This window comes from Athene noctua, chromosome 5 (assembly GCF_965140245.1).
Source record: "Athene noctua chromosome 5, bAthNoc1.hap1.1, whole genome shotgun sequence".
Taxonomy (NCBI): Eukaryota; Metazoa; Chordata; class Aves; order Strigiformes; family Strigidae; genus Athene; species Athene noctua.
In genome coordinates this window covers 30,529,643-30,555,751 of record NC_134041.1, presented here as the reverse complement: position 1 = coordinate 30,555,751, position 26,109 = coordinate 30,529,643, and the positions used below count along the sequence as shown (strand labels likewise).

Here is a 26,109-nt window from a genome sequence, read left to right as displayed (position 1 = left end):
AAAAACAATCTCACCCTTGTCCTATACTCCACTAGTGTCAACGCCACCCTGCCTGTAAGCTCTACTGACAAATTTCACTCAGTGATCTGTTCAAGAGACTTACTGGGAAGGGCTGAACTTGTCCATCTCTCTGGTGTCCTGAGAACAGAGGCGTTTCACATAAGCAACCCAAGCCATGTGTGCACCAGGACTTGCTGAGATCTAACTGGCCATCCAAAAGCCAGAGCCACTGTATTCAGCACCTCCTTCTTCACCAAAGTTGTCTGTGCCAGGAGCTTTTTTCCAGATTTGGCTTTGACTTGCAGAACTAAGACAATGTCGTCTAAGTCTGCTTCCACATTAGGACTGCAGCCAGCAGCATGCAGCACCAAACAGGAGACAAGAAACACCAGCATCTATTTGTTCTGTTTTTATTTACAGGGGAGATGAGGCCAGTACTTCATCTTGACGGCTGTCTTGGCTGCTTAAGCCGAGAAGCCTCACCAGTTCTGCAGGGCTTCAGTCCCTCTTGCCTGTGGCTGTACCTAGAATTAGCCAGTGCCAGCCCTTGATTATGACATGCTAGACATGGAGTGCCTGTAGACAGGAGGGGGATAAAGGGCTGCCATGTGCCCCCATCACAGATCAAGAGATAAGGAGCTTGCCCTAGCAGGAGTCACTGGGGGAGGCATTTCCTTTCTTGTTCTCCATAAAAAAAAAAAAAAAAAAAAAAAAAAAGCTTGTCTCAGCTCCCATGAGGCTGGAGAGCAATTGGATTATTGAGTGTCTCAGGTCTCAAGCTTTTAACTATGCAGAGCAAAACCAATGCTCTCGAAAGTCTGAAAATCACCAGAGAAAGGCTAAAGGTCCCTGCTCCAGGCTTCATGGGATGCCTATGGAACTCTGTTTCCAGTGAGGCTTGTCAGTCCCGGCAGCACGGGCCAAAGGATCTTTCCGGGATACCATCCCACCACATCCCCTTCCCTGGCTCCCCAAAGCCCCTGCCCCAGCCCAGCTGCCCTACCTTGCTCTACAGGCATCCCCAGACCTGCAGTAGAGCCCCACCAGGCTCTCCTGAGACACAGCTGTTGCAGCACTACCAGGTTAGGGATGAATACTTCTCACCCTGGGCAAGGGAAGGGCACACCCTGGGCAGCCCTGGGGATGACAGACTGCGAGGACACAGTGTCCTCCACTAGGACGCAGTCCAAAGGACACAGGCCAGGCAAGAACTGAAATGCTCCGAAAAAGGGAAGCAGAGGACTCCTGGCCATCCAGTTTCATGCTACCCAGCTGGGACCTGTGGATGTCCCATATGGGGATGCTAGGTAGCCCAGAGAGTGCTACACGCTGCTGCCGCCCCCCTCAGACAGGCTGCCTTTCATCATCTATTGCCCCTTTCTTTCAGAAAAGAGCAATGTGAGCAATGATACACACACCTCTGGCCTTCTGCAAGCCAACCTCCAGGCTTAGGGTTGAGCCCAGGGCTTGGCTAGGAGTCCCACCACCCTCATAGTCACTGAGCTCCAGAGGGGTTGAAGGTATGCACGTGCCATCCACACCCAAGCCAGGCAGTTAAGACTGCTAAAGACACAAGCTGCTGTGTTTATATGATCACATACCCAGCATCACCTACCAGGTCCTTGCTGGAGGGTGTGGCAGTAGACCCACACGTGTGGTGGGAAGGGGTGTCAGACACAGAAAGGGATGCTGTTGAGGGACTGAGACCGAGACGTAAAGACAATCAGAGGAGGTATTATACATCATTCTCCCAACTCTCAGTGGTATTGTGCAGTACCTGCCAGCCAAAACCAGGCTGCTCAGACCTGAATAGCAATGGCAGGAGGGGGCAACCCCAGGCCAGTCACAAAATCCAGGCCACACTCAAGCTGCCACTTCCACCACAGCTCGTCCCTTCTCTGGGATGGAGACCATTGCAATACTAAAGCAACTGTTGAATGCTCTTCCTTCCTTACCGCCTTTGAGGTGAAGATCCTGACACCAACATCTCCCAGGACCCTCTTCCCAGCCCCCTCCCAGCAACACCGAGCCTGGCAAATACCTTATGGCAAGTAATTTTACGTTATTCTGCATTTACACAAAAATAGAGCAGTTCTATATTTATAGAGATTTATAGCCGGGTCCGTGCTGGAAGAGTTACTGAGCAAGGCCAGGAGCTGTGGGCGGTCCAGGCTCCCGAGCAGCCGGCTGCTTCTCATTCAGCATTTCCAACATACAAAATTAAAGGCATTCGTCTCCGTCTGGTTTCTTAAATAGATAAGGGGGGAATGAATGGACAGTATGTACAAAGGGGCAGTGGCAGGGCCCAAGTGCCCTCTGCCCCCAGCCTCCCGCCTGCTGCCTAGGGTCAATGAGGCCGGCTGCTGGACTCTGAGGGCTGCCGCTGACGGGGAGGAGTGTAGCCATTCAGGTAGCCGTTGCTCTGGCGTTTGCTGAGTCCTCCGTTAAGAATGTCCTGGATGTGCTGCACTATCAGGTTTATGGCCACTGTGAGCAAAAGGGAGGGAAAGACACAGAGGAGAAATTGCATTAGGATCAATGCAATTAAACCAGAGCCAAGCCAGAGATGATGACGCTGCTGTCTCCCCTGCTCCCATCTCGGTGGGGAGCTGCAGCCCTGCAGGGAGGAGCTGTCCCGCTGGAACTTCATCCCTTTGTCCCAGCTGAGCCCAGTACTCAAGCCAGCATGGTGAGGCTGATTCCAGCCAGGTGGAGGCCCGGCTGTCCCAGCTGCATGTCTGGCCTTGGAGAAGCGCATTTCCCTTTGTGTGGGATGAACCAAGAGTTTGCCTGGAGACACTGCGCATAGATGGACTCTCAGGCTTGACCAGAGGAGCACAAACTCCCAGTTACTAATGCTCCAGGCAGGAACAAAGGGGAGAGGCTCATCTCAGCACTTGTGTGGTAACAGCACTCTCTCAGGTGGCAGTGGCCTGAGTCACCTTGTGGCAACTCCTGCTACGTCCTAGCTAACTGCCACAACAGCCCAAAGCCTGCTGCCAGGACATAGCGGCAGGGTCTGGGTCCACTCACCTTCATTATCTGCTCCTCTGGGAATGATGACATCAGCATACTTCTTGGTCTGGAGAAGAGAGAGCTCTGTGTTACAGACAAAGTGGAGAGCCACCAGGCTGGGGCATTGTCCCTGCTTCCTGGGACAGGTCTTTCCCTTCCCCTTGCAAAACCAAACCCACTGGGAGGTATGTCGTTGCTGATAATACATTTTGGATGCTCTTATTTGTCTTCCACTGTGTATAGAGGGCCCTGCTTTGCACCTTGACTCCATTTGCATGAGCTCCTACAGATTCCAGTAAGAGGAAGGAAGAGGCACCCTAACAAAACCTGAAATTAAAAAGCCTCACTACTGCAAGACTCCAGCAGTTGATGCTTTTGGCAACAACCTCCAACTGAATCCACCCAGATTTGGTACAAAAGCAAGAGCTGGCATGCCTGGGGTGTATGGACATGCAGGGTGCAGCCGTATGATCTGCTTGGGACATGGGGAGAATTTTCTACCAGTATCACTTGAAAAAAAGGTCTGATTCACAACACCAATACTGACCTATTTTCACCTGCAAGTGCCAGTCTCAGTTTCCTCCCCTGTGTCAGCTTTTATGGCCGATCAGCTTCCTGACAGCCAAGCTCTACCAGCCATAAACAAGCCAGCCTGCTGGGCAAAGGGTGTCATCTGACACCTCCAGGTGCTTCCAGCCATATCAAAAATCACCAGGACATGCTGGATCTTCATTGCTGGACCACCTGGCCCAGAGCTGGTTTAGGAGCTGAGTAACAGCAACAGTGAATGCTGAGCCTGCTCAGTATCTGCATGCAATTGCTCTGCAGCTGAGCCCACCACCAGGTTGGAAGTGGAAGCAGACCACTGCAAAGCTGGTGGGTAGGGGCAAAGCAGTTGTTTTCTACCTTCCTCATTTCACGTTTCATTCTCCTACACTCTTCAGCAGAACAGACTGATGCAGCATCTTCTGCTTTGCAAAGCTGCAGATTTACCTTGCTGGAGAATTGCAAGGAGGGGAGCCATCAAGCTGGACCTGCCTCTTAGGAAAAGCCTTTCTGGAATAAACTAGAATTGGGCTTTGATTCCCAGAGCCACAAGTGAGACAGACAGAGAAAAGGGTGCTGCCTGGGAGCCAGGGAAAGATCTTGTAGCACAAAAAGAATGAGCCTCTCTTACGGTAAAGGGCAGAGCTGGCTACACAGACAGGCACAGAGGTGTTCCTGAGGCTGGAGTCACAGGTTCTGTTCCTGCCTGTGGTGCTGGCCAGCAGTTCCCAGGTTGCAGGACTCTGTTGGTTTAGTTCCTCCAGAATAAGAAATTCCTCATATAACTATTTGAAAGGAACTCATGTAACTGCTTGAAAAGCCTCGAGAATCAAGGCTCAGGCTCCTCTCCATGAGAGCCAGGAGAGGTGTGCAACAGCTAGTCCTGCAAATGCACTATTTCACCTGCAAGTTTTGCATGACTGCAGTGGTCTCCCACATGCAAAGTCCCTGTCTACTAGGGATCCTTGCCTCAGTTATCAGCTCCCAAAGTAACTTTCTTTCTCCAGGCAGACCTTGCAGCCTTGACCCTGAGCAATGTCTGTCTACTCTACACCTTGGCCTCTCACCACCCAGGAAATGCAACCTCTAAGGCCATGTCCTGCAGCACAGAGTGAAGGAAGAAGCTCCCCTGCTCTCCCAAGCATCCAACCAGCAGCACAAAAAAGGCAGGCAGGACAGCCCCAAACAGAAGGCAGACACTGCCTGGGGGCAGGGATCTCCCCTTCCCTTGGCTAGATGCAGCCAAGGATCTTCCCTCCCGGACTGGCATATGCTGAGCTGCCTGGTGATGGTTTGTCAGATCCTGTGCAGGGAGGGGTTTCTCTTGCCATGTCAGGGCCTGTGATCTCACAAGGAAGGCAAGCTGCCGGATAAATAGTCCCCATCTCACCCTGCCCTGGCCAGCACTGGCACCCCCATTTTTGCCAGTGCCTGCAAGGAGGGAGCAAGGTGAGGCAGGCTGACCTGAGCTCTGGGGCACAGAATGCTCCTGTCTGAGGAGCTGGGCAGGGTATGAGGCATTTTTGGCAGACTCTCACAGGTGTCACTCCCCTTACTTACTGGCAAACAGAACTCCTCAAAGGCAGGCTTGACGAAGGTGATGTACTGAGATAAGATCTGCTCGAGGTCCCTGCCTCGCTCACTGATGTCTCGTAGCACTGCAGGGAAGATGTAAGGCACAGTCTGAAGCTGAGACATGAATCGCTCCATCCCCCTTCCCTTCAGTACAGCCTTTGGCTAGCCACCCAAGTATTTTGCTCGAGGTCTCCATTCCTGGAAGCTGCTGCCCACAAGTCCGAGCACACCCCAGCCCAGCTACATGCTTTTAACCCACTTCCAAGCTTTCCCTGGAGCCAAGGGCTGGCTGACCTGATCAACGGCTTTTCTTGGCTTCCCTCCCTTCTCAGCTCTGCAAGCACATTCCAGCTGTAATCAGTGCCATGCCAGTCCTGACTGTTCCCAGTCTCAGCCCTTGCATCCCTCCTGTCACTCTGCCCTGCCCTCGGCCTAAGGATGGGGCATTCTCCTAGTTGTCCCAAGGCAGGAAGTGCCCAAAGAATGGAAAAGTAGTGGGGTTAACCCATACACACATTAGGGTGCAGTTTAAAGCTCAGGTCTGCAGAGGCGAGGAGAGCAAAGCTCACCCACCTACCCAGCTCTGCCAGGCTCCTTGTGCTGTCCCCAGCTGAGTGGGATGGGAAGGCAAAGCAGGCTCCCACAACAGGAGGCTGAGGGAGTGCATGAAGATCAGCTCAGGAGGAAGCCAGAAGGCAGGAGAGCAAGCTGGTCTCCTGCTTGTTCTGCTGTTTGGGCTTTACACTCTGTTTGCATGAGGTATTTGGGCCACTGCCACCTCGTCTGAAGCCACTTCAGCATGGTGTGCCCTGGTTCTGCAGAAATTCAATCCACGGGTAGGAGCCAAAAGAGCCTGGTGGCCAAGCAGACAGCTCTTGGCTCTCCCCAAGGGGCTGGCTGGCTTCTCTCCAGCATGCTAGCGCCTGGCACTGGGTTTGGCATGAGCCTTCTCCACGTGCCAAGCAGAGCCAAGCCACGGCACTGCCAGCCTGTGTGACCTGCTCAGCAGCCATTGCCCATGTGCTTGCAGGGCCAGGACAGTGCTGTTCTCCCAGTGCTGGTGTGGCACCGTCCCCATGGCTCTGTTTGCCCTTGGCCAGCAGCTTCACCACGTGCCTTTTTGCAGCCCTGCACTGGGGAGGTGATGGGGGGAAGAAAGGGCTGGTAGCAGGGTGTGTCAGCTCCCTGCCTGCTCCAGGGACGGCTCAGCACAGCCCAGGCTGCTCTAGCCAGCTCCTTGTCTTCTCCAGAGAGCAGGAGCAAGCCCCAGCTCAAATAATACAGAGAAACAGGCAAGGAAAATGAAAGAGAGACTTTTGTTACTCAGGTTCCACACCCCGTTCATTGGCTACTCTAGGGCAGGGAAGGAGCACAGTGAGGGTGTATTTGCAGCACACCCGGCCTGGGATGGCATGTGGGAGGCCTGTGAGCTGCACAGGGTTAGTGCCCAGGCTGCAGGGGCTGGTCCTGACACAAAAAGACTCTTTTGCCCGCTCCCAGGGCAGACCACAGCAGGGCAATAACCCCACACGAAAACATGAGTCAAACACCCACAGTCTTGTACCTGGCCCCAAAGCAATGGGTCTCAGTAACCTGGGCTGGGACCACACACCCTATCTGGAGGGATCACCCTCTACTTGCAAGGCAGGCAAATGTCCCATGGACAGATCAGCACCCATGAAGAGTCAGCAGGCAGACATGTCTCAAAACAGGCAGTTTTTGAGGTCTTTGTTTTATGGAAGCTGGCCAAAAACAGGGCAGCAAGGGACCCTCAGCCAGAATCAGCTTTTCATGGATCAGGCTTTCTGAGGCAGCTCACAGACCTTGCCCCTTGCACTCTGGTAGCAGCGTTTTTCTTGGGAGAGGTGCTGAGATGGGGACAGTGCAAGCTGCACGTACTGAACCCCAGCACTACTGATTAACTGAGCTGTCAGCTACATTTCCATGAATGTCACATCCCACTGCCGCCCAGCTGGAAAGCCCATTGCTGCAACTCTTCAGGACTTCTGGGAAAGCAAGATGACTCAGGGCCATATCACAATGCAAGGTCCTGACTTTTGCTACAAGCTGCCTCCAGTTACGTTCCAGAGACATGATTATACCTTCAGCACCTCACACACAGTCTCTCCTTCCCCAGAAATGCCAGACATACAGTAAACAGATTCACTGTTGCAGTGGTCCTACCAACTGCTGACAGCAGGCCAGGAGACTGACAAGTGGTCAGCTCCCTATCAGGAGACTGATGAGCTGCCCTAACTAGGAGACCCCAGCACCTCAACCAGCCTAGCTGCCCATTTGCAAGGCTTTAGTGAATGACAGTGGGTGGGAGAAAGACCCCAAGAATGGCCTGGGCCTTGGGGTTCTGGACCCCGTCCAACAGCTGCAGCACAGCAGGGTTTAGCTCTGTATTGTAGTGGGCAGCTGGATGGTCTCAGTTTGTAGTCAGTGGGATCTCAACCAGTTCTAAGGCCTGAGCTCATGGTTTTGTACCAAGTCCGAAGTGACTGAATCACACACTCCAGAGTACAATTGGGATGCACACACAGTCACATGGCATTGCACATGCACATGGCAACACCTTGCCTTCAGACAGCCAATACAGGGCACTGTCAAGTACATGGCTGAGTGTGAACCCAAGTTCCAGTACAGCACAGGATTAGGCTTAAGGGATAAGGCTCACATTGCAGGATCTTGCAGATGCATATCTGTGACCTGCTAACACATCTCCCTGCATGACTGTGCTGTCACCTCCCTGGATGAGTCATGCGAGAACAGTGGGCAGGGTCAAGAAGGATGCATAAAAAGGAGCTTTTAGTCAGCACTGATGACATCCCAACAGCTGAGGAGGCTGTGTGTCTGTCTGACAGCAGGAGGGCAGGCCACAGCAGTTCCATCACAGTGGAACAGTCCCATGCACACCAGCAGTCCCAGGCTGACGCACTGAGACATGCTCCTGTCGTCACAGCACGGAGGTCTGGACGGGATCTCTTAAGTCATCTCCTGCATCCTCAGACACCCTGCTGTGGCTGTCAGAGCCAAGCAGGTGTAGGGACAGTCCACACAGAACTGAATTCTGCCCCAGGAGTCCCCAAATGCTTTCTTAGTTACCCAGGAGACTCAGGTGCTACATCAGTGATCCCACTCCTAAAGGCTGCTTTGAAATGAACAGCATCTCAAGTCATGCAGAGACGAGTCCCTCCTATGTCAGCTGGCAACCCACAGCCAAGCCAGCTGGTCATGGGGAGTCCTAGAGAGGGATATTCTGGTTTCTAGGGCTCTTTGCCCCTAAAGCCATCACCCCAGTGCCAAGTACCATGAAGAGGCTCCATGCTGCACTGGCTGTGCTTGCACAGACCAAGATGTACAACCAGACTCCTTATCTGCATCATCCACGATGGACACCCTCACATCCAAACGCCAGGTCCTGAACAGATCGATCAGGCACTGCCTTCTGACTGAACTGCCGAGATGCTTCGCCTTGCCCATTGCACCTTCCCTGCTGGTACCTGCTGACCGGCAGTGGCTGCTGTTCAGCTGATGGCACAAGGCTGCTGCCACAAGGACAGGTGAGGACACAGCACGCTCAGTAGTCACACTGCTGCCTCCATCAAAGGAGGAATCCAAGACAAGGCAGAAAAACCCCCACTGAATCCTATGAGACATAGTGCAAGGTGCTCTCCATTGCTATAAGCTGCCCCGGGTGACATTCTGCACTGGGGAGGAAAAGTTCCCTGGCTACTTTGCTTGCAGCAGCACAGCTCTGTGCTAATTCCAGTTCTGCTCTGGTCACCGTCACCTGCCTCTGCAACCAGCTGCCCAGATCAGTTAAGTGACACTTCTGTCCCTGCTGCACAAGGTATGCTCACCTCTGCGGGACAGCCGGGTGTCTGCATCCGTGTCTACAAAGAGCTTCATGCGGAAGAGATCCCGCACCTCCTGGCTGTAGAAGGCCAGGATGCCTTCGAAGAGCACCACATCGGCAGGGTAGACAGTCACCGTCTCCTCTTTCCTAGCAGAAGGAAGGAGAATCAAAATACGCTGGCGGCGGGGAAACAAGCCAAGAGAGGTAGGGGGAAGCAGCAGTGCTCCTAGGCACTGCTCCAACCCTGGGACATCACTGCTGCACCAGGGGAGCGAACAAGGAGAGGGCAGACCTACCCCACCGTGGTGGAGGGAATCCAAGGCATATGTACACTTCCTAGAAGGACAAACGGCAGAGCAGGAAGCAGCCTAGCTCTCCTCCCCCCCCACACACTTCGGCCAGCTGCTGCTTGCAAGTGTTATGTGCTAAGCCAGAAAACCTATGCATGGGAGTTGACCCACAGGAACCTGCATGGACCAGCTCTGCTCCCCTGGAAACCAGGCAGGCAGCACCCCACTGACACCACTGCGCTTTTGTGGGAAATGGAGCAGGGTCACACCATCCACAACCAACACAGGCATGAAAAAACAAGCTGAACACATGCAAGGGAAGAGTTACAGGAGCAAGAACGGCTGTCCTCCTCCTTTCCTGGCAGTGCCAGGCTGTTTGAGCTTGAAATACTTGTTAAAGCTGCAAACAGAATTTATGGGGAGAGAAGTGTGGATGGGGTAAGAAAAGGAGGGGGGGGGCATAATCCCCCTCTGTTGATGCCTGTATGTTGCTGGATGCCACTGCATGGCTGCGCAGCTTTCCAGACCCTCAGACTGCACCTGTATCTGCTCTGGATCCTCTAACCAAGGGGTCTGGAGTAGTTAGGATTGGAACTTTCGGTTGGTATGTTAGGTGCCTAAGAGCAGGCGCAAGCAGAGGGGCAGGTGGTTTGGGCTGGCAGGGCTGCATGCGGCACCGCAGGGCGTTAGCAGAGGCACAGCAAGGCAGGAGCAGCTGTTAGACCTGGAGTGGGAGACAAAGTCATAGACAGGAATCTGGACCGTCTTCCCTTCTGTGATCTCTTTGAGCGTTTTCACGATCAGCTCGTTGTCAAAGGCATCTGAGGAGAGAGGAAACATTACCCAAGGCAGCTCTGCAACCTCTCCCACCCACCAGATGCTGAGCTTAGCTTAGCCAGAGCCACTGTCACCCCACACTGGGGACAGACTCAGGAGGAAAGCGGACGTAGCAAGGCCCAGCTCTCCCCAGAGCCCCTGGGGCTTCACTGCTTTGCACCAGCCTGGGATCTGGCCCGCAGAGATCAATACCGCCCTTGTACAGTGGCATTGACAGCCCGGGCTTGGGAAGACATCTCCTCCAGGGCTCCAGCCCTCAAAGAGACTGCAGCAGTGTTTCAGTCTCGAGTTGCCAGACAGACACGGCTCTGTTTGCTTGGTGCTCACTGCCTCCAGCCATTGTCCTCATGGGGACGAATGACAGCAGCTCTGGAATTTCCCCACCAAGCCCAGAGATAGCTCAAAGAGGTCCTGTTGCAGCAACACAGCACAGCCCCCTCAGGAGGAGTTTGCAGAGCAGCTACACAAGATGGTTCCCTCCTTGAAGGAGGGACACGGAGCTGTTGGCTCCAGGGGGCTGTGCCAGGCCAGATCTCCCTGGTCTTGACCCAGCAGCACCAGAAAGGTTTACAAACCAGGGGATGTTTTCACAGGGAGAAGAAGAGCAGCTCAAGGAGTTTAAGGGATCACAACCTGCCCTTTCTCATCCCAAACACTCCACCCTAGAGGTAGTTTCCTTCCCAAAAGAGACAGAGGCTGTACTGCAGGGGACATGGGTGGCCCCCAGCCACCCTGTCAGGGACGCAAATAGCTTCACAAGAGCTTAACTAAGCCACCCACTCCTGCCCCATGCAGAGACAGAGTCCCAGTGTCCATGCAACACTCTGCTGGTGGACTGGGGGAATTCTGCTCCAGCCCTCACCCCCCCAGCACATGGCAGAGCCCCGATGCTGTTCTCCATTCACCTGGGTGGTCAAAATTGAACTGGCCTTTGAGTGCTTTGGATTTCTGCTCTGAGGTGAGGACCCGGTAGAAGCTGTCCTGGCTCACGATCACCACCTGCTTCTGGCGATAGTCCACCTCGTTCTGGCCCAGCAGCTGGACGATCTTGGAGCATACTGAGGACTGGGGAAGGAACAGCAAAAGAGGCAAGTGAGCAGCAAGTGGTGTCTGAGCTGCACTGGGATAATGTGCCCTGGTAACATCCACAGTGACTGGAACGCTGCTTGCTGGACATCCAGACAAGAGTTCATGGTCCCCTCAAAGGCACAGCCCAAAGCCATGGAGGGAAAAGTGCTCCAGAGGCACCACCGTGGGGCCCTTCAGTGTGAAAGCAGCACCAAGCTTGCTCCCTGCCTGCCTCTCCTCCATCCCCATGGCCTACTCACAGCTCCTATTCTGGGCACGACAGGAAACCAGTCGGCTGCTGCCCAAGTTCAGCTGCACCCCCAGGGCCCCGTGGCCAGCTCCAGCTTGCCCAGCAGCTCCCCAGGGAGCAGAGCTGCATGTGGCACCAGGGCTGAGCCTCCACCCTGGGAGGCAGCCACAGTGCCTTGGTTCCCCCAGCCCTGGTCCAGCCCAGAAACCCCACCACAGCTGGCACAGGGAGGGAGAGAGTCCTCAGAGAGGCAGAACCAGGTTGTCTTCATACCCTAAACAAAGCCCAGGATGAAAAGACACTGGGAAGAGAGCCCTGGGACTTTATCAGTGATCTCTGCCACAGCTGCCAGGGCTAGGAGGAGCAGTCGTGAGCATATCCTGGTGCCTCTTGGCACAGCAAGGCTAAGAGCACTGCAGAGCCAGCGGCTGAAGAGCCACGTGGCTCTGACTGCTGGTGCAAGATCCCCACGAGCGCTGCTGGCACAGGGACCGGCACCTCCCACACGGTGTGGAGTGGGCTGGGTGCCAGTGGCCAGCAGGGACTCTCTGCTTGCCAAGGGTCATGCTGGACCCCGCCATCGCGACACAAACCAGAGCACAGCTTGGAGGACAAATCCCAAAGCCTTCAATTGCTTCTCCTTAGTCATACGAGTCCTTGGTGGCTGCGCAACACAGCGGTGTTAACTGCATCACTAACTGGCAGCCAGCACGCCTGCACCGGCCAGCGAGAGCCAAGGTCAGGCCAGCGGGGGAGTGCTCTGCTGCCTGTGGGAGCCCTGCATGTCAGCCCCATGGCATCCACTGTTTGGGGAGAAGTGGGTGCTCCTGGTGCCAAACTGAGCTACTCCACCTCCTGCAAATCAGACTTGCTGCAAACGCCCAGCTGAGCCACTCTGGGCCTCGGTTACCACATATACTCTCTCCACTGAGTGTTCTGCTTCGCAAAGAGAGGTTTGCCTGCCCCAGCCTGCCTCCCCCAGCCTGCTTGTGGCTCTTTCCATGCTCCCACCTCCCTGCTGGCTCAACCACCCACTGTGTACCTGACTAGCAACCTCCACATACAGCACTGAAGACAGTGGTGGTGAGAGGGAACAGGGAGGGGAATGCATGCCTAGTAGAGGAGGTCACCCCAGCAGGCAAAGGGCAAGGCTGTTTGCCTGAGAAGCTGGAAGACTTGACGGCATTCCTGTCCCCAGAGACTGTTCTTCCCCTCCAGGCCAGGCTGACCTGACTTGGCTGTGACCGCTGCGCTGTGAGTCAGACCCAGCCTGGCTGGAGAGCCTCCACACGCAGCACTGCTGCAGAGTGAACCTGCTCGGGCTGCCTGACAACAGTCCCTGCAGCCCTGGGCACAACTTTGGGGTTTGCGTCAGGGATGGGGTCTCCCTGAGCATCCCACCTTCTTCTCCTGCCTCTCAGGGCTGGCAAGGTGTGCTTCCCCAGCCATGTCGGCAGCCCTGCCTGCAGGAAGCTGCTACCGCCCAGAACAAAGCACTGCAACTCAGTGCCAGCCACTTGCCCTTCAGCACGTGCAGACACAAAGCCCGAGTCCATTGTCCGTTTCCACTGTTTTCCCACTCCTCACATACTTCTCCAGCCTGTGTCAGCCCTACTGCTTACCCAGCTGTACCCCATAGGTTTCACAAAAACAGGGGGTGCACAGTGCCTCTCCTCCACTTGTCCTCCCTACTCTCTCCCCGGGATGCTGCTGCCCTCCCATGCTGCAAGGAAATGCAGCACAGAACCATTCAGCCTTGGCCACAGCTACCAAGGACACTAAACTTCCCAGGCCCTTTGCAATTAGGAAGAAATCACCTTCCAGCACAACCACACAGATCCCCAGCCTGTAGATCAGCAGTAGAAGAAACAGATCTGCACCAGAAACTGCTTTCCCCAGCCCAGGGGAGGAAGCAGGGCTACTTTACTTTGGACCAGTGAAAGCAACACACCAGTTGCACTCACACTCTCCCCTTGGACCTCAGCATGCAGATGGTCAATAAAATCATTGAGGGCATCAGACAGTTCCCGCTAGTCTTCGTTTTGCCTTATGCACACTTATGTCTCATCTACTGATCTTGGAAAGTGGAGAAAAGAGTCCCCATCAGCTCTGAAAATCACCCTCCTCTTTCACAACCCACAGCTTGAGACACGGTGAGAAAAACCCAAGGAGAAAGTAGCTCTCAGCAGCTGGAGACAGGAACATGTTCTCCCACCAAGGTCCAGGATGAGGATCAGAGCGTATCCTGGCTGCATTTACTACCTAATGTTCTGGGGTAGCAAGCGCCTCTTGTGAAAGCATCCAGGCAGATGCTATGGACCTTTCCCTTTTCTCTGGCAAGCTTTGGAGAGCAACCAGAAGTGGTGGAGAAAGATGATCACAAGGATGTCCTGCTCTCAGGTCTGAGCTCAGGGTCTGTGTACCGCATTGCCCAGGCAGGGCAGGAATGTCATCTCTGGGCTCTGGGAAGAAGTATACGTGTCACCTTGGTCCCACAGAAGGCAGAAGATGTGAGCCAGGGCACTGCTCACACATACCTGCATAAGTGCAGCAGGACATAGGGACAGCGGGGACATGGCATGCTCCTCCAACCCAAGGGTTGCATTCAGCTTGCCTTAGTGGGGCAGCAAACCTCTGCAAGGTCTAAGTTAAGAAGGTTTTTCCTTTCCTCACAAGCACTTGTGATGGAAACAAGAATGGTTCATGAGGGGCATTCCCTGATGTCAGTCTGAATGCCTTCTACAGCTGGACAGACATTTTTTCCCCTTGGTCGATAAACACCCTATGTTAAGGAGGAAGAAAAACCAAAACTGCAGAGGTTACAAATTCCCCTACGCAGTGGGAACAGAAAACTCCCAGTCTCAGGAAGCGTCCCTCCAAATGAATGACATGTCCCCTGCTTAAACCCCTTTCTCCCAAACCAGTACTGCATACATATATATGTGACTTATGTTAATCAGAACCATGAAAACCCACCAATAGACAAAAATTTTAACAGTTAGGCTCTGGGGAGGCCTGCAGATGCCCAGAAAGACCAAGACCAAAGCATGACTGCAAAGCACCCTGCCAGGGTGCAACCAGCCTGAATGCACAGTAACCCAGGGGACACGTAGTGCTGATACATGCATTCAGCACCCACTCGAAGGGACAACCTGGACTCAGATTCCTTCCTTTGCCAATTCATAACTGCTTCTCCCAGGGAAGAAGATGACAATTGTTTCTTCTCTGAAAAGCCCAGGACTACAGAGGCAAATGGAGAATGACTTGAGGAAGATGACATGATGCTATAGATGAATCCCAACACAGAAACTCTGGGATTTGAGTCTCATCCCTAGCTCTGCCCTGCCTGAAAGATCTCATCTGCAGGAAGATGAGAGGCATGACAGGGTTTCTTGCCTCTGCTCGGCCCCTTCCCCAGATGTACACTGTCTGTGCACACCTTGCCACGACCCAAAGTGAACACTGATGGTGATTCAGCTGCAGCACGCTCCTGGCAACAGGATGCTTTCTCAAGCAAAAGCCTTCCCCTCCTCCAGAACTTGTTTAAAACTAAATATAGACAGGACGCAGCAGCTTCTGAGCCTCCATGGTTGCCAAGCAGACCTTTCCCATGTTAGCCACATAAAACCCATGCAGGACTTTCCAAGTATGCAGGCAGGAAGTCCGGGCCTCTCTGCTGCTGTTCATGACTTTCCACATGCTGCAGTAAGGGGAACTCAGCTCCAGGTTTGAGCAAACTGGCTGCGACCCACTGAGCTGCACTCCCCCAGACTTTGCACTTGAGCTGCTCCCTGGGAAAGCTGTGCAAACCAACCCAAACCACACAGATGGTTGAGAGGGAGGTATCTGCACATCACAGAGCAAGAAGCAAGCTCAAGAGATGTTATTCCTGAGCAGAAGCAGCTGCAGCTCCCCTTGCAGGATTCCTCTTTTGAACCAAGCACACAAATAACCAGTGTTTAAGGAAGAAGTACAGCTTTATTCTGCTGGGAGGGTAAGACACAGAGGGCACCTGGGGAAAAGCTCCAGTTTATTTTCCCAAAATGAGAAAGGTGGTGCACAAGGGAAGAAACTCAAGAGATGGGTGTTTTGAGCCCTACCCCTGACATTTATTTGTAATATGTTAATTACATATTTAATTCATATTCACTTATGGCCTATAGCCAGCTGCTCAGATATTCTTCAGGACTTGACTAATTCCCCAATATTATTATGCAGATTATCCCACGATCCCTCTTGGGTAGCCTCTGATCAGCCAGTGAATTACGATTTCAGATGGGTATTAGAAAGCTGATGGGACAGTGCTAAAGTTAACCACCATGTGAAGGTACCGGGTAGGACACAGCCGATGTTTGGCACAGGACCCAGGTTTGCTGCAGCAGACAGGGCACTATAGGTACTTCTGCCCCTGGCTGTTAAGGCCTGTCCTGGGCTAGGAGGAATCCATATGCCTTGTGCATGTGGATATGCTAAAACCCACTTGCTCAGAGCAGTCCATCCATCCCCAGGGAGCCTGGTACTGCACAGGGACTTTCACACCAAGCTGCTCACTAGGCTCCCAATACAGCAGGAGGGAGGATTGGGAGGACGTCCCACCCTCTCAAGGACTCTAGACTAGACACCTAGCAAAAGTGACTTAGTCCGGATAAAGGGATTCCAGACTTACAGAAATACGGAAGTTGTCAGTCCCCTGGGGAGCAGGTAAAGGGGGAAGGGCTGTGCCAAAAGCAAGACCTACCAGGATTGGGGCATGTGCTGGGCTCCAGTGTGGAAGGAAGAGAGGCAGATTCCTGCCACTACTGCAGGCAGCTCACCCTGATCCAGGATGCTGCTCACCATGATGACAGTGCTTGCCAAGAAAGCAACATTACTGGCCCACAACAAATGCTACAGCCAGGACAAGGACAGACAGGCTGACTACAGCAGCCACCTCCCACCAGTGAGAGAAGCCCAGAGGACACCACTGCCATAACATAATCCCTTTCCTGTAGGATCTGGATGTGAGCAGGCTTGGCAGGGGCTGTCAATGGCTTTGCATCTGCAGGACCCTGGTTGGGGCATCTTCATCACATGCTTATGAATAAAACAGTCTCCAGTTTTGGGATCTGACAGGGTTTTCCCTAAGATCACATCAGGGACCACTGGGATTACTTGTTGCATTTCTCTGATGTCACCTGTAGCATGGTTCCCTTTCCAGGCATCACAGGGGACTTTTTCTCAGCAGTATCCCTGAAGTCAGGGGCCATGGTAATGCTGCCCTTCTCTCCAGCTCATCTCCTACAGCACACTAGTCACACATTTCGGTCCCTTCTTGTAAGGTTATGTTAATCATAGGGTATTAGGAAGTGCTTGGTGGACTGGGGTGACACACAGAACAGATACCAAATTGGAAAGGGTCCCAGACAATCTATTAACTGTCTGCCTGAAACTGCAGAGAGCTAGTTCATGACCCACACAATCCTTTCCAGTCCTAATGGAGCACATCCGTATGGCAGCACTGGGACTGGAAACTTGCTATTCTTGTACCAAAAGCCTGGGCCTTCACCCAGAGCTTTCCCAGGCAGGTTCACCATTTCTGCTTTTCCCTTTGTGAACCACAGGCCAATCAGTCTGGGACTGGGATAGCCAGGTTTCTTTTCCACTCACCCTGGGACACTGCGCATGTGATCAGCAGTCCTAGGCTGGAGCCTAAACAGGCACACACAAACACAGAGGATCTGAACACAGATTACGCACGGGGAGGAAAACAAGCCCTCTAACACAAGCCCTCCCAATCCACCGGTTTTAGACACAGGATATTTTTCTCGAGTCCCTGCTGCAAACTCCCTAGCCTGGAGCTGGCTGAGCCCACACGACTATGGCAAGTAGGCTCCATAGCAAACTCGCACATACTCAATCAGTACCAGGAAAGGGCTGATCCATCAAAATGTCCTGTGTATCAGTATGATCAGGAGCTGGCACAGAATAATGTTCTACTAGAAATTTTGACGAGTCTCTAGCACATATTGACACCAGTGTTTAACAAGTCAGACCTTGTGATTCAGGGCTCCTGCCAGCCACGAAACGAACGTCACCATGAAATGGTGCTGAACCGACACCAGACTGCTGCAATCCCTGCTAGTCCCCCTCCCATGGCTCCCCCTTGGGTCACTGCTGGGTCTCTCCTGGACTTCTTTGCCTGGCATCCAGCCAGTGACATGGTGGCAGTGACCCCAGGCTGCCTGGGGGGGCCTCAGCTCTTGCTAGTGAAGGGACTGAGCTCTGTCATGCAAGAAGCCCCACGTGGAGAGAACTGCCTCATGTGGAGATGTGCAGCGGCTGGGGCCGCTGCTTCTCCGGGGCCAGACTTCTTCAGCCTCCTGGCTAGCTCTCTTTGGCACTCAGCTCAGCCTCAGACAGTGGTTTCTGGCATCTAAAGCAGAAACGCCTAATGGATTAACAGCACCGAATACACCTGGCTGAACACATGCTGCAATTTTGGGGCTCTGCAGTATGGAAACTCTCAGGCTGCATGTTCAAACAGACATTTTCAACTTTATGTGTTAACTCAAGATTCAAATGATGCAGCCACTGGGCGAGGGTGGCACCCATATTCAGCCCTCACTAGTCTGAGGGCCAGGCATCCAAGAAAAGCATTCAGTCCTTTGTAAATCTGTCTTTTCTTGCTGCCTCCTGTCAAAAGGTAGCAATCAGCACCTCGCTTTGCAGCACGTGAGGATAAGCAATTAATGCTTCAGCCTGAATCAAAGAGCTCTCCCCACCCCTGCAACTACCCCAGCATCAGATGCTTCCAGTGCTGCTAGGAGTGAGCCACTCCAGCATTGCCAGCAGAGCTGCAAGGTCCGAGGAGCTAACCTGGTGGGAGGACACATGGAGAACTTAAGGATGCATCCCAACACTTTCCTGCTCATCTCAGTAGTCAGTTTGCTGAACTTGCAGCCTGGCTGCCTGCCTTGCATGCTGCAGTCCTTGGTAGTCTCTTGCGGGAGGGAAGAAGCTGCTAGCACAAAGACCATGGGTGTAAGAAGGAAACAAGAACTTTAAGATAGCACTTCAAGGCATATAAGGTGAAAGAGAAAATGCTACAACCAGTATTGTGAATCCCTCTGAGGAAATAAGGCAGTTGCAATCCTCTCGAGCTTTGGCACAGGAATGGGTCTTAATGCCATGTCATCTCCTCCACATCAGGAGACTGCAGCAAGCTTTGCCCAGGCTGCACAGTGCTTGAATTTCAGGGGACAGTGGGAGAAATGTTGCCTCCCTTCAAGCTTTTGTGAAGAGCCTGTCCCAGCTGAGCCAACACAAAACAGCCACCATGCAGCTGGCACTGCCCTCGTAGAGGCTGCAGCATCACAGTCTGCCCAGGACCTCTGTGGCTCCTGTTTTTGTTCCCAACACAGTCCAGATGTCTTTTAAGAGCCAAAACCAGGAGAGTGTTCAGGTTTCTACCCCCTATTTGTGTACTGGAAGTTGCTCAAGACTCTTTTGCTCACTAGGGAACAGCAGCCAGCCTTTGATTTTGAGTTCTCACCAATCTGCCTTTAAGAAATACCAGCCAAACACTCCCCCCAGCTCTTTGGGGAAGGCTGCCCGCTTCAGAAGCCAGCCTCCCCAGGGCACCACACAACACAACAAGTTGTGGCAAGCTACAGACTGGATCCCTTCCTTCCACAGCCTGACTGTGCTGGTACATCGAGAGGGATGGGGCAGGAAGGACTGCAGAGCCTTTTTGCCCACCTCAGACTCAAAAGAAGCAGTGAGAGGATCAGGGGGAAGGGGGGCTTGGAAGGCAAATGCCCTCTTATCTTTGGGCTGGTGGCTGCCAAAGGGGTGTGTTATGAGAACAACCCTCAATTGGTGTGAAGGCGACTTGGATGGAATTGCCGCTTTCCCAGGGGGAAAGGTACAAGCTTCACTTTCCCTCGAGGAGCATTTCATTTTCACCCAGAGCAGCACACTGCCACAGCAGCCTCTGGGACTGGAATTTAGCTGCAGATAAGCCCCTATCTGAGCAAACCACATAGGCCCCACCATTGCTTTCCCTGAGCACGTCTCAGTACCCGGCATCACCCAGCACAGGGTACTGTCACCAGCCAGATGGGGGAGAGCTCAACTGCACCCCTGCCTTCCAGCTCCATCCAAGGTGAATTTGAGGGTCTGTGTGCAAAGCCCCAGGTATTTTTTTTCCTGTTGCTTCTCCTCGAGAAAACTTTCCTTCCCAGCATATTTCTTGCAGTCTTTTCTCACAAACTTTGTACTGATCTGCTAGATTCCCTTCAATGGGCAGCGCTGCACAGAGGTTTTTAGCAGCCAGCAATCATTGAAGGGGGGAAATCAAAGCTGAGAGACAGAAAAATCCAGTTAGTACATCTCCCTTGCTAGAAGAGAAAATAGGGAAATGGTTCTTTCTAAGGCAGCCTGCTGGTACTAAGCATTTTCACTTTAAAGTTGAGAACAACTGTGTCATATTGTACTGTAATCACTGCTTTTACCTTGTGGGCCAGAGACACAGCGTTCAGAGACATAACAGTTCAACAGCGCCAGACACAATGTTATTGGGACAGCTAGAGAGAGGCAGACCCACGCATCAGAGAGCAGGCAAACCCAACGTGTTTGAGTCACCAGGAGCCATACTGCAGGAGCAATCCAGCTTTGGTTCCCAGTGGAGGAGATTGCATCCTCTCTCACCATCCCTCCCCTGTTATATCTGGATTTTTCCCTCTTGCAGTAGCAACAGCAGTCCAAGAATCAACAGGGTACGTAGAAACACATTCTTAAAACACTGTTACTATGGGCTGAGGTACAGTAGTTGGGTCAAGCCATCCTTCAGGAGAAAAAGGGCCTCCCCTCCAAACACGGATCAACCCAGAGATATAAGGCTCTGTCTTCCTCCTGGGGTGGCCCACATTCAGTTTCCTTAGCAAGAAATATTTCAAAGATCTTGCTACTTGCAAACCTATTCATGCTCTCTGAAAAGCCTCTTGAAAATGCAGGCAGAGTATCTGTGCTGCCCTGAATCGGAGGGCTGATTAGCTGTGGATCTGGTTTTACTGCTCTTCAAGAAGAAAAAAAAAGAAAAAAAAAGTAATTTTCTTTTCATATTAGGATAGAAAGCAGCCTACCTCAAGTTAAACAAATAAAAAGCCACCGTATTAAATAACTAAAAAAAAAGCAGCTGTAACGTTGCCGGAGTTGCCCTGCGCTGCAGTTTGGGTGTAACAGCCTTCCAGAAAAAAGCCGCATTACCGCCGGCCGGCGCGGAGCGGCTCCCCGGGGCGGCGGGGCTCCCCCAGCCCACCGCCCCGCTCCTACCTGCCGCCGCCGGGGACTAGCCCCTCCCGGGCGCAGCCAGGAGCTCCTTCTGCCGCTGTGAGTCAGCATTTGCTGCGGAATTTCTACTCCTGCTTCCCTCAAAGTTGGCCAGGAAAGGGTACACCACCTCCCCACCATACACGACCAACACTATTAAAAAGAAAATAAATAATTGCACCGCAACCAACGTGGCTTGCGGGTCTGCCGCGGGGCGAGCGGCCCTGGGGCACACCGCAGGTGAACGGGGGACGGTGGGGAAGAGCCCGGTAAAGCCACGGGAAGGAGGATTTCGCAGGGGGGATGCCACCTCCATCCCGGCCGGGCCGGGGCCCCGCACCCCCCAGCCCTGCCCGCCGGTAGCCCCCGCCGCCCCCGGCGAGGCGGAGGGCAGCAGCAGGGTCCCAGCCCGAGGGGGGTAAAGCCTGCACCCCCACCCTCCCCCTCCACGTGTCTGCGGGGCTCCTGGCCGCCGAGCCCCTGCAGCCGCCGCCCGGGCAGAGGCCTCGGCGGCCCCGCTCTCTGCGCCGGCTCCTCTTTCCCCACGCCGCAGCGTGCACCGCCGGGGCAGCCAGCGAGCCCGCCCGGCCCCGCCGCCACCTCCTCCGGTACGGCCCGGCCCGGCGGGGCCCCGGGGCAGCGCACGTGGCGGAGCGGCCGCCCGGCCCCGCCGCGCTGCCATGTGGCCGCCGCGCTCCCCCCCCCGCCCGCTCCCAACCCCCCGGGGCTCCGCCGCCACCCCCCGGGGCTCTCCCCAGCACCTTGCCGCTGGCCGTGCCGCCGCTGACCCCGATGAGGAAAGGCTCCCCGCCGCTCGGCTGCCCCTGCTCCTCCAGCCGCTGCTCGCTGTCCCCCGCCATCCTCCCCTGCTCGCAGCACCGCCTCGCCTCCTCCGCCTTCACCCTCTGTGCGGGGCTGGATTTATCTGATGAGTCAAGGGCCTTCCTCCCCGCCTGGTTCACATCCCCGGCGCTGCGGCTCCCTGCCAGGTGCCTGCCGCAGCTGCACATGCTCCGGCCCAGCCTGGCGGCGGCGCGGCACGGCACGGCGCGGCACGGCGGCCGCATGGGCCCGCACCTCACCGCCACCCTCTGCCGCCCGGGAACAAAGGCGATGCGGCCGCCCGAGGCACCGGCCCTTGCTCCCTCTCCCCACCGGCTTGGTTTGTTCCTTTGTCCTGTCTGCGTCCTGCTGCCCACAGCCTCCTGCAACCGCTGGCACCGCACCGAGGTCGTCCCCAGCAGGACCCCCATTACATGTCCCCCACTCTGGCTTCCCCCACCCTAGCCAGGCCCTGGTCCTGCAAGCACTTAAGGAACACTTATTAACGACCCAAAACCAGGAATAAAAATTACGCTTATGTCTTTGGCAAATAGGACCTATCTGGGAGGAGCCGCAAGCGCTTCCAAGGCCAGGATTCAAAGTCAAAACGCTCTTGACAAAATGGAAAAAGGCTCAGCAAAATATAGGGTGCAAGTCCACGTGGGCCAGCGCCAAGTACTGTACGTACGTTGGGGTAATGATCCATGAAAATGCAAGATGGGAACCTGCTGGCCAGCCAGCCCCTTTACAAATAACGATCCGGGAGTACAGTGCATCAGAGGCATCGCAGTGCTGCTGCAAAAAAGGCAAATGTCCCACTGGGACATACAAAAGTCAGCAGGACACAGTAGCTCACCCTCTGCCGGGTACCAATGCCACTGCCCGCCGTGTTTTGAGAAAGGTGAGGCCTGATGGAGAGACTCCAGCAGGGTCTCGGGGACAGCCTGGGGTCTGGCTTTGCAGGACTGCAGGAACTGGGCGTGTTTAGTTTGGGGAAGAGATGGCTGTGGGGACACACGATAACCGTTTCCAAAGACATAAAAGGCTGCCACAAGCAGGAAGGGAATACATTTCTCTTACCCATGGGGATTAGAACAAAATGTTGCCAGCTCAAATTGCAGTTAAGGGCACTTCAGGATAGACAGACATTCAGGGACATTTTCTAAGTGTGAGAATGGTTAAATCTTGGAATAGGTTGTTTAGGGAGAGTAAGGACTCTCCACCACTGCAGATTTTAAAAAAATGCACTAGGAAAGCTCCTGTATAGAAACTTTTTAGGAGAGTTGATCATGCGTTAGGGCAGGGAATGGCCTAAGCGGTGTCCTCAGGTTCCTCCCAGCGCTGTTCATAAGTTTCAGCAGGGTTTTTATCTTCCCACTTCAATATAGTGAAACAGGTGTGGAAATGTTTGCCAGACGTCCCACGTTCCAGCCCTCACCACACAGGATGTGAGAGAGGATCTCCTGCGAAGGTGTGGCCCCTTTCTGCCCACCGCTCCCCATTCCCCTCCAACCATGCCCCCGCGGACTGCGGCTTGTGGCACGGGGGGGGGGGTGTGGGGGGGTGTGGGGGTGTGGGGGGTGTGGGGTGTGGCACCATGCATGGCTGCTGCTGGGCAGGAAGTGCTGTATGCCAGCGACAACTTCCCCCGGGGATGAATTCCAGTGAATTCGCACGGCCTCGAGCCAGTTTCCAAGCGTGTGGGCATGAGGGCTCACTGCGGGGCCCCAGGAGCTATTCACAGATCTTTTTCCTTATCCCCCAACCAACACCCCCGTGTCTGAATGACAAAACCCCCTCAGGACGTTATGACCTCCAGGGGTTATTTGGTTCTCCTCATGCCTATGCTCACTTCTGCCAGCCTCTCTGCTGCCATGCTTGGGGACAGATCAAAACCTCTGCTGTGCTGAAGCTGTTTCAGATTGTGCTGTCCGTCCCCCTCAGAACTGAGCATCTCTGCAAGATACCCATCATGGCACTTCATCTCCAGTTCCTCTTCTAAACCAGACCCTTGACACGTGGCAGGAGCAGTCACACTTGTAGAGGGAAGGATGCCTCTTGATGGGCCCTCAAGGGGTACAAGCTAAGGATATTCAAGGCTTATTTATATATACAGAACACAAGGAGAACTTGCAAAGATGACATTAACAGCTCTTTCAAAATCAGGCCAGGGCTGTAAACAGGAAGTGAATCAAATCCAAGTCCCAGTTAGTTTCATCTTTCTTCAAAACTTATCTGAGAATTTTACACACCCTTATTCCTAGCTGCCAGTCACTAACATACTGTGCAAAGCAACTTAATTTTCAGCTTAAGTCTGGAGACTTCAGTCTGTGAAATCTGTTTGGACATGTCTCTCTCTAATCTGGTTTTGAGGTTACCTCCGTAAATATTATCTCTGCTGTATCTAGAATGTTTGTAGGCTGCACTGACCTCTAACTCACACATCCAGATCTATGTATTACGCAAATGCTTTCCTTTTTCTCATATCCCAGGCTTGTTAGATAGAATCAAATTGCACCCAACTCTTCATCTGTCCTTTACATGTTGATCAAAGCACAGAATGCTGTTTTAAAAAGGAAATGCCATTGAGAGTAATATGCCTTCTGTTGTCTCAAAAAAACCTGCTGATAAGGATCCTGGTGTGATTCAAAATGACAGGATGAAATTACAAAGAGCCCGTGTCACCTCTACCTCCAGTTCAAAGTGCAAATACTAGAGAGGAAAAAGGTTCATGTCATTGGCCATCTCCTGCTGGCGTGGCTTCTGCCGCGTAGGTATTCTGTAAAAGACCATGTTCAGTGTTGATAACTGATCTTGTGTGAATCATTTCCCATAGCGGTATAAAAGAACTATTTCCAAACATTGCCTTGGTTACTATTGATACATCTCACAGCCAGGAAAGCCAGAGAGAGGGTGGAGGATGGCATACAGCACAGCCAAGTGCATGAGGTGGCACATAGCAGGGCACAAAATATTATCACGGGTCCCGCCACACCATCATCCATTAACATCTTCCTGCTCCTCACCCTAAACTGAAATATCCATCCTTAATTTCATCCCTGTCTCTTTGATGGCTCTCACTCCCACTGGACTCCTTGTTGCTCACAGCTGGGTTCGGCAGTCAGTTCCCCCACAAATCCTGCAGAAAGCTCCCAACGCCTGGAGACGGAACTGGGACTTTCCTCAAGGCACAGAGGGTGCTTAACTGCAACTTTCAGTGATGCCTGAGTCATTGCTTTGACACCTGCACACATCTGGCTTGCGTGTTTCCTGGTATGCAAATGTCACCAGGCTCCAGAGGATGTGTTGGCTGTCTAATCTCACACCCTCACTTACTACTTGCACTGCCTTCTCTGAACTACGCTTTTGTCACTGTCTAAATGGAGTGTTTAATTTAAGGGTGATGGTGGGGCTTTTCACCTTATTCTTCACTCAGCTCTGTGCATGTAATCCCACAGGGCATCACTCTTCACTGACGGCAAACTCCTCCGTTGTGCAAGGACAGGCACAAACCTGCCTGTCCTGTTTCCTTTTCTTTATTTCTGCTTTCTAGGTCTCCTTACCCCATTACAACTTGTGGATTTGGTCTAGTTCTGTTGCTCCAGGTGTAACCACAGGAGCCTCAATAAAAGTCAATTAGTCTCTCTGCTAAATCCTTGCCATTGTATCACTTTCCTTGTTAGGTGTTCTTCTTAGCCTCATCCCACCTGTGAATATTTTATACAGGTAGATCAATGTACAATTTACTTACCTGCTTCCAGACCTTTGAATCAGTACCCCGCTGCTGGCCATACGAGGAGCGTGTGGGCCAGCAACAAATCCTGGTCAAGGGTGGGCAACAGTATTTGTAAATACTGAATTCCAGAAAATGCCTCCTGCTGCTGTATGCTAAGAGGGTGTTCACGCCATTGGCAAAATAACCCAGGGCACAATTTCAGAAACCAGGAGGTCTGCTCCAAGCCAACCCCTTCACGACTGCGAAGAGTATGTTCAACCAAAGCAAATGCCTTGTGCATCTTCCCCTGGAAACGGCCTCGGAGCAGCTCAGTGGGAGCCGTGTGGGGCACCACGGCCAGGCAAGATGCGGGAAGGGCGGTGGTGGTGGCTGGGACCCCACCGCGGGCATTGCACAGGGCCTGGGCACCACGAGGCACAGGTGTGCGGGACTCGAGGGGTGCTGGGGCAGGAGGACGGCTGCCCCCACGGCCGCTTGGAAGGCGTCTGGTCCCGGCCCCGCTCCCCAGAGAGCGCCGTGCCCGGAGACCCCTGCAGCCATGACACGGTGTGCGGCGGCAGCCGGCCGCGCCCCGCGAGGCCAGCGGGAGGGGGGGGCCCCGCCGGCAGCATTGACAGCTGCGTCACCCAATCAGAGCGGCGCTTCCTCGCGCTTTCCCCGCCCTTCTCTTTTCCCGCGGCTTCCCTCCCAGCACCGCGGTGATTGGCCGGCGTCTGCTCCCGGAAGCGCGGGCGTTCGCTTCCGGCCGTTGCTAGGCGACGTGGTCCCCGGTAGCTTCCGGGTGGCGGGGTCTATTTCC

At 53.8% G+C, this 26,109-nt stretch overlaps 1 protein-coding gene across 1 annotated transcript; it reads right to left on the bottom strand.

Annotated features, from left to right (window-relative positions):
- Nucleotides 1-389: 389 nt before the first annotated feature.
- On the bottom strand, nt 390-21,859 carry UCK2 (uridine-cytidine kinase 2). The gene is made up of 7 exons (XM_074906896.1): nt 21,514-21,859; nt 11,031-11,190; nt 10,013-10,109; nt 9,003-9,145; nt 5,122-5,219; nt 3,034-3,082; nt 390-2,487 (listed from the first exon to the last, which is right to left on the bottom strand). The coding sequence occupies exons 1-7, from the start codon at nt 21,817-21,819 to the stop codon at nt 2,348-2,350; spliced, it is 993 nt and encodes a 330-aa protein (XP_074762997.1). The 5' UTR covers nt 21,820-21,859; the 3' UTR covers nt 390-2,347.
- Nucleotides 21,860-26,109: the final 4,250 nt, after the last annotated feature.

What these genes read in the sequence shown, in the direction of transcription:
- UCK2 (XM_074906896.1), bottom strand. Translation starts at nt 21,819, where the DNA reads ATGCGGCCGCCGTGCCGCGCCGTGCCGTGCCGCGCCGCCGCCAGGCTG. An exon ending in GACTTTGTCTCCCACTCCAG is followed by an intron (nt 9,146 to 10,012) that starts GTCTAACAGCTG and finishes TCCTTCTGCTAG; the next exon opens with GAAAGAGGAGACGGTGACTG. An exon ending in TTGAGGAGTTCTGTTTGCCA is followed by an intron (nt 3,083 to 5,121) that starts GTAAGTAAGGGG and finishes TCTCTTCTCCAG; the next exon opens with ACCAAGAAGTATGCTGATGT.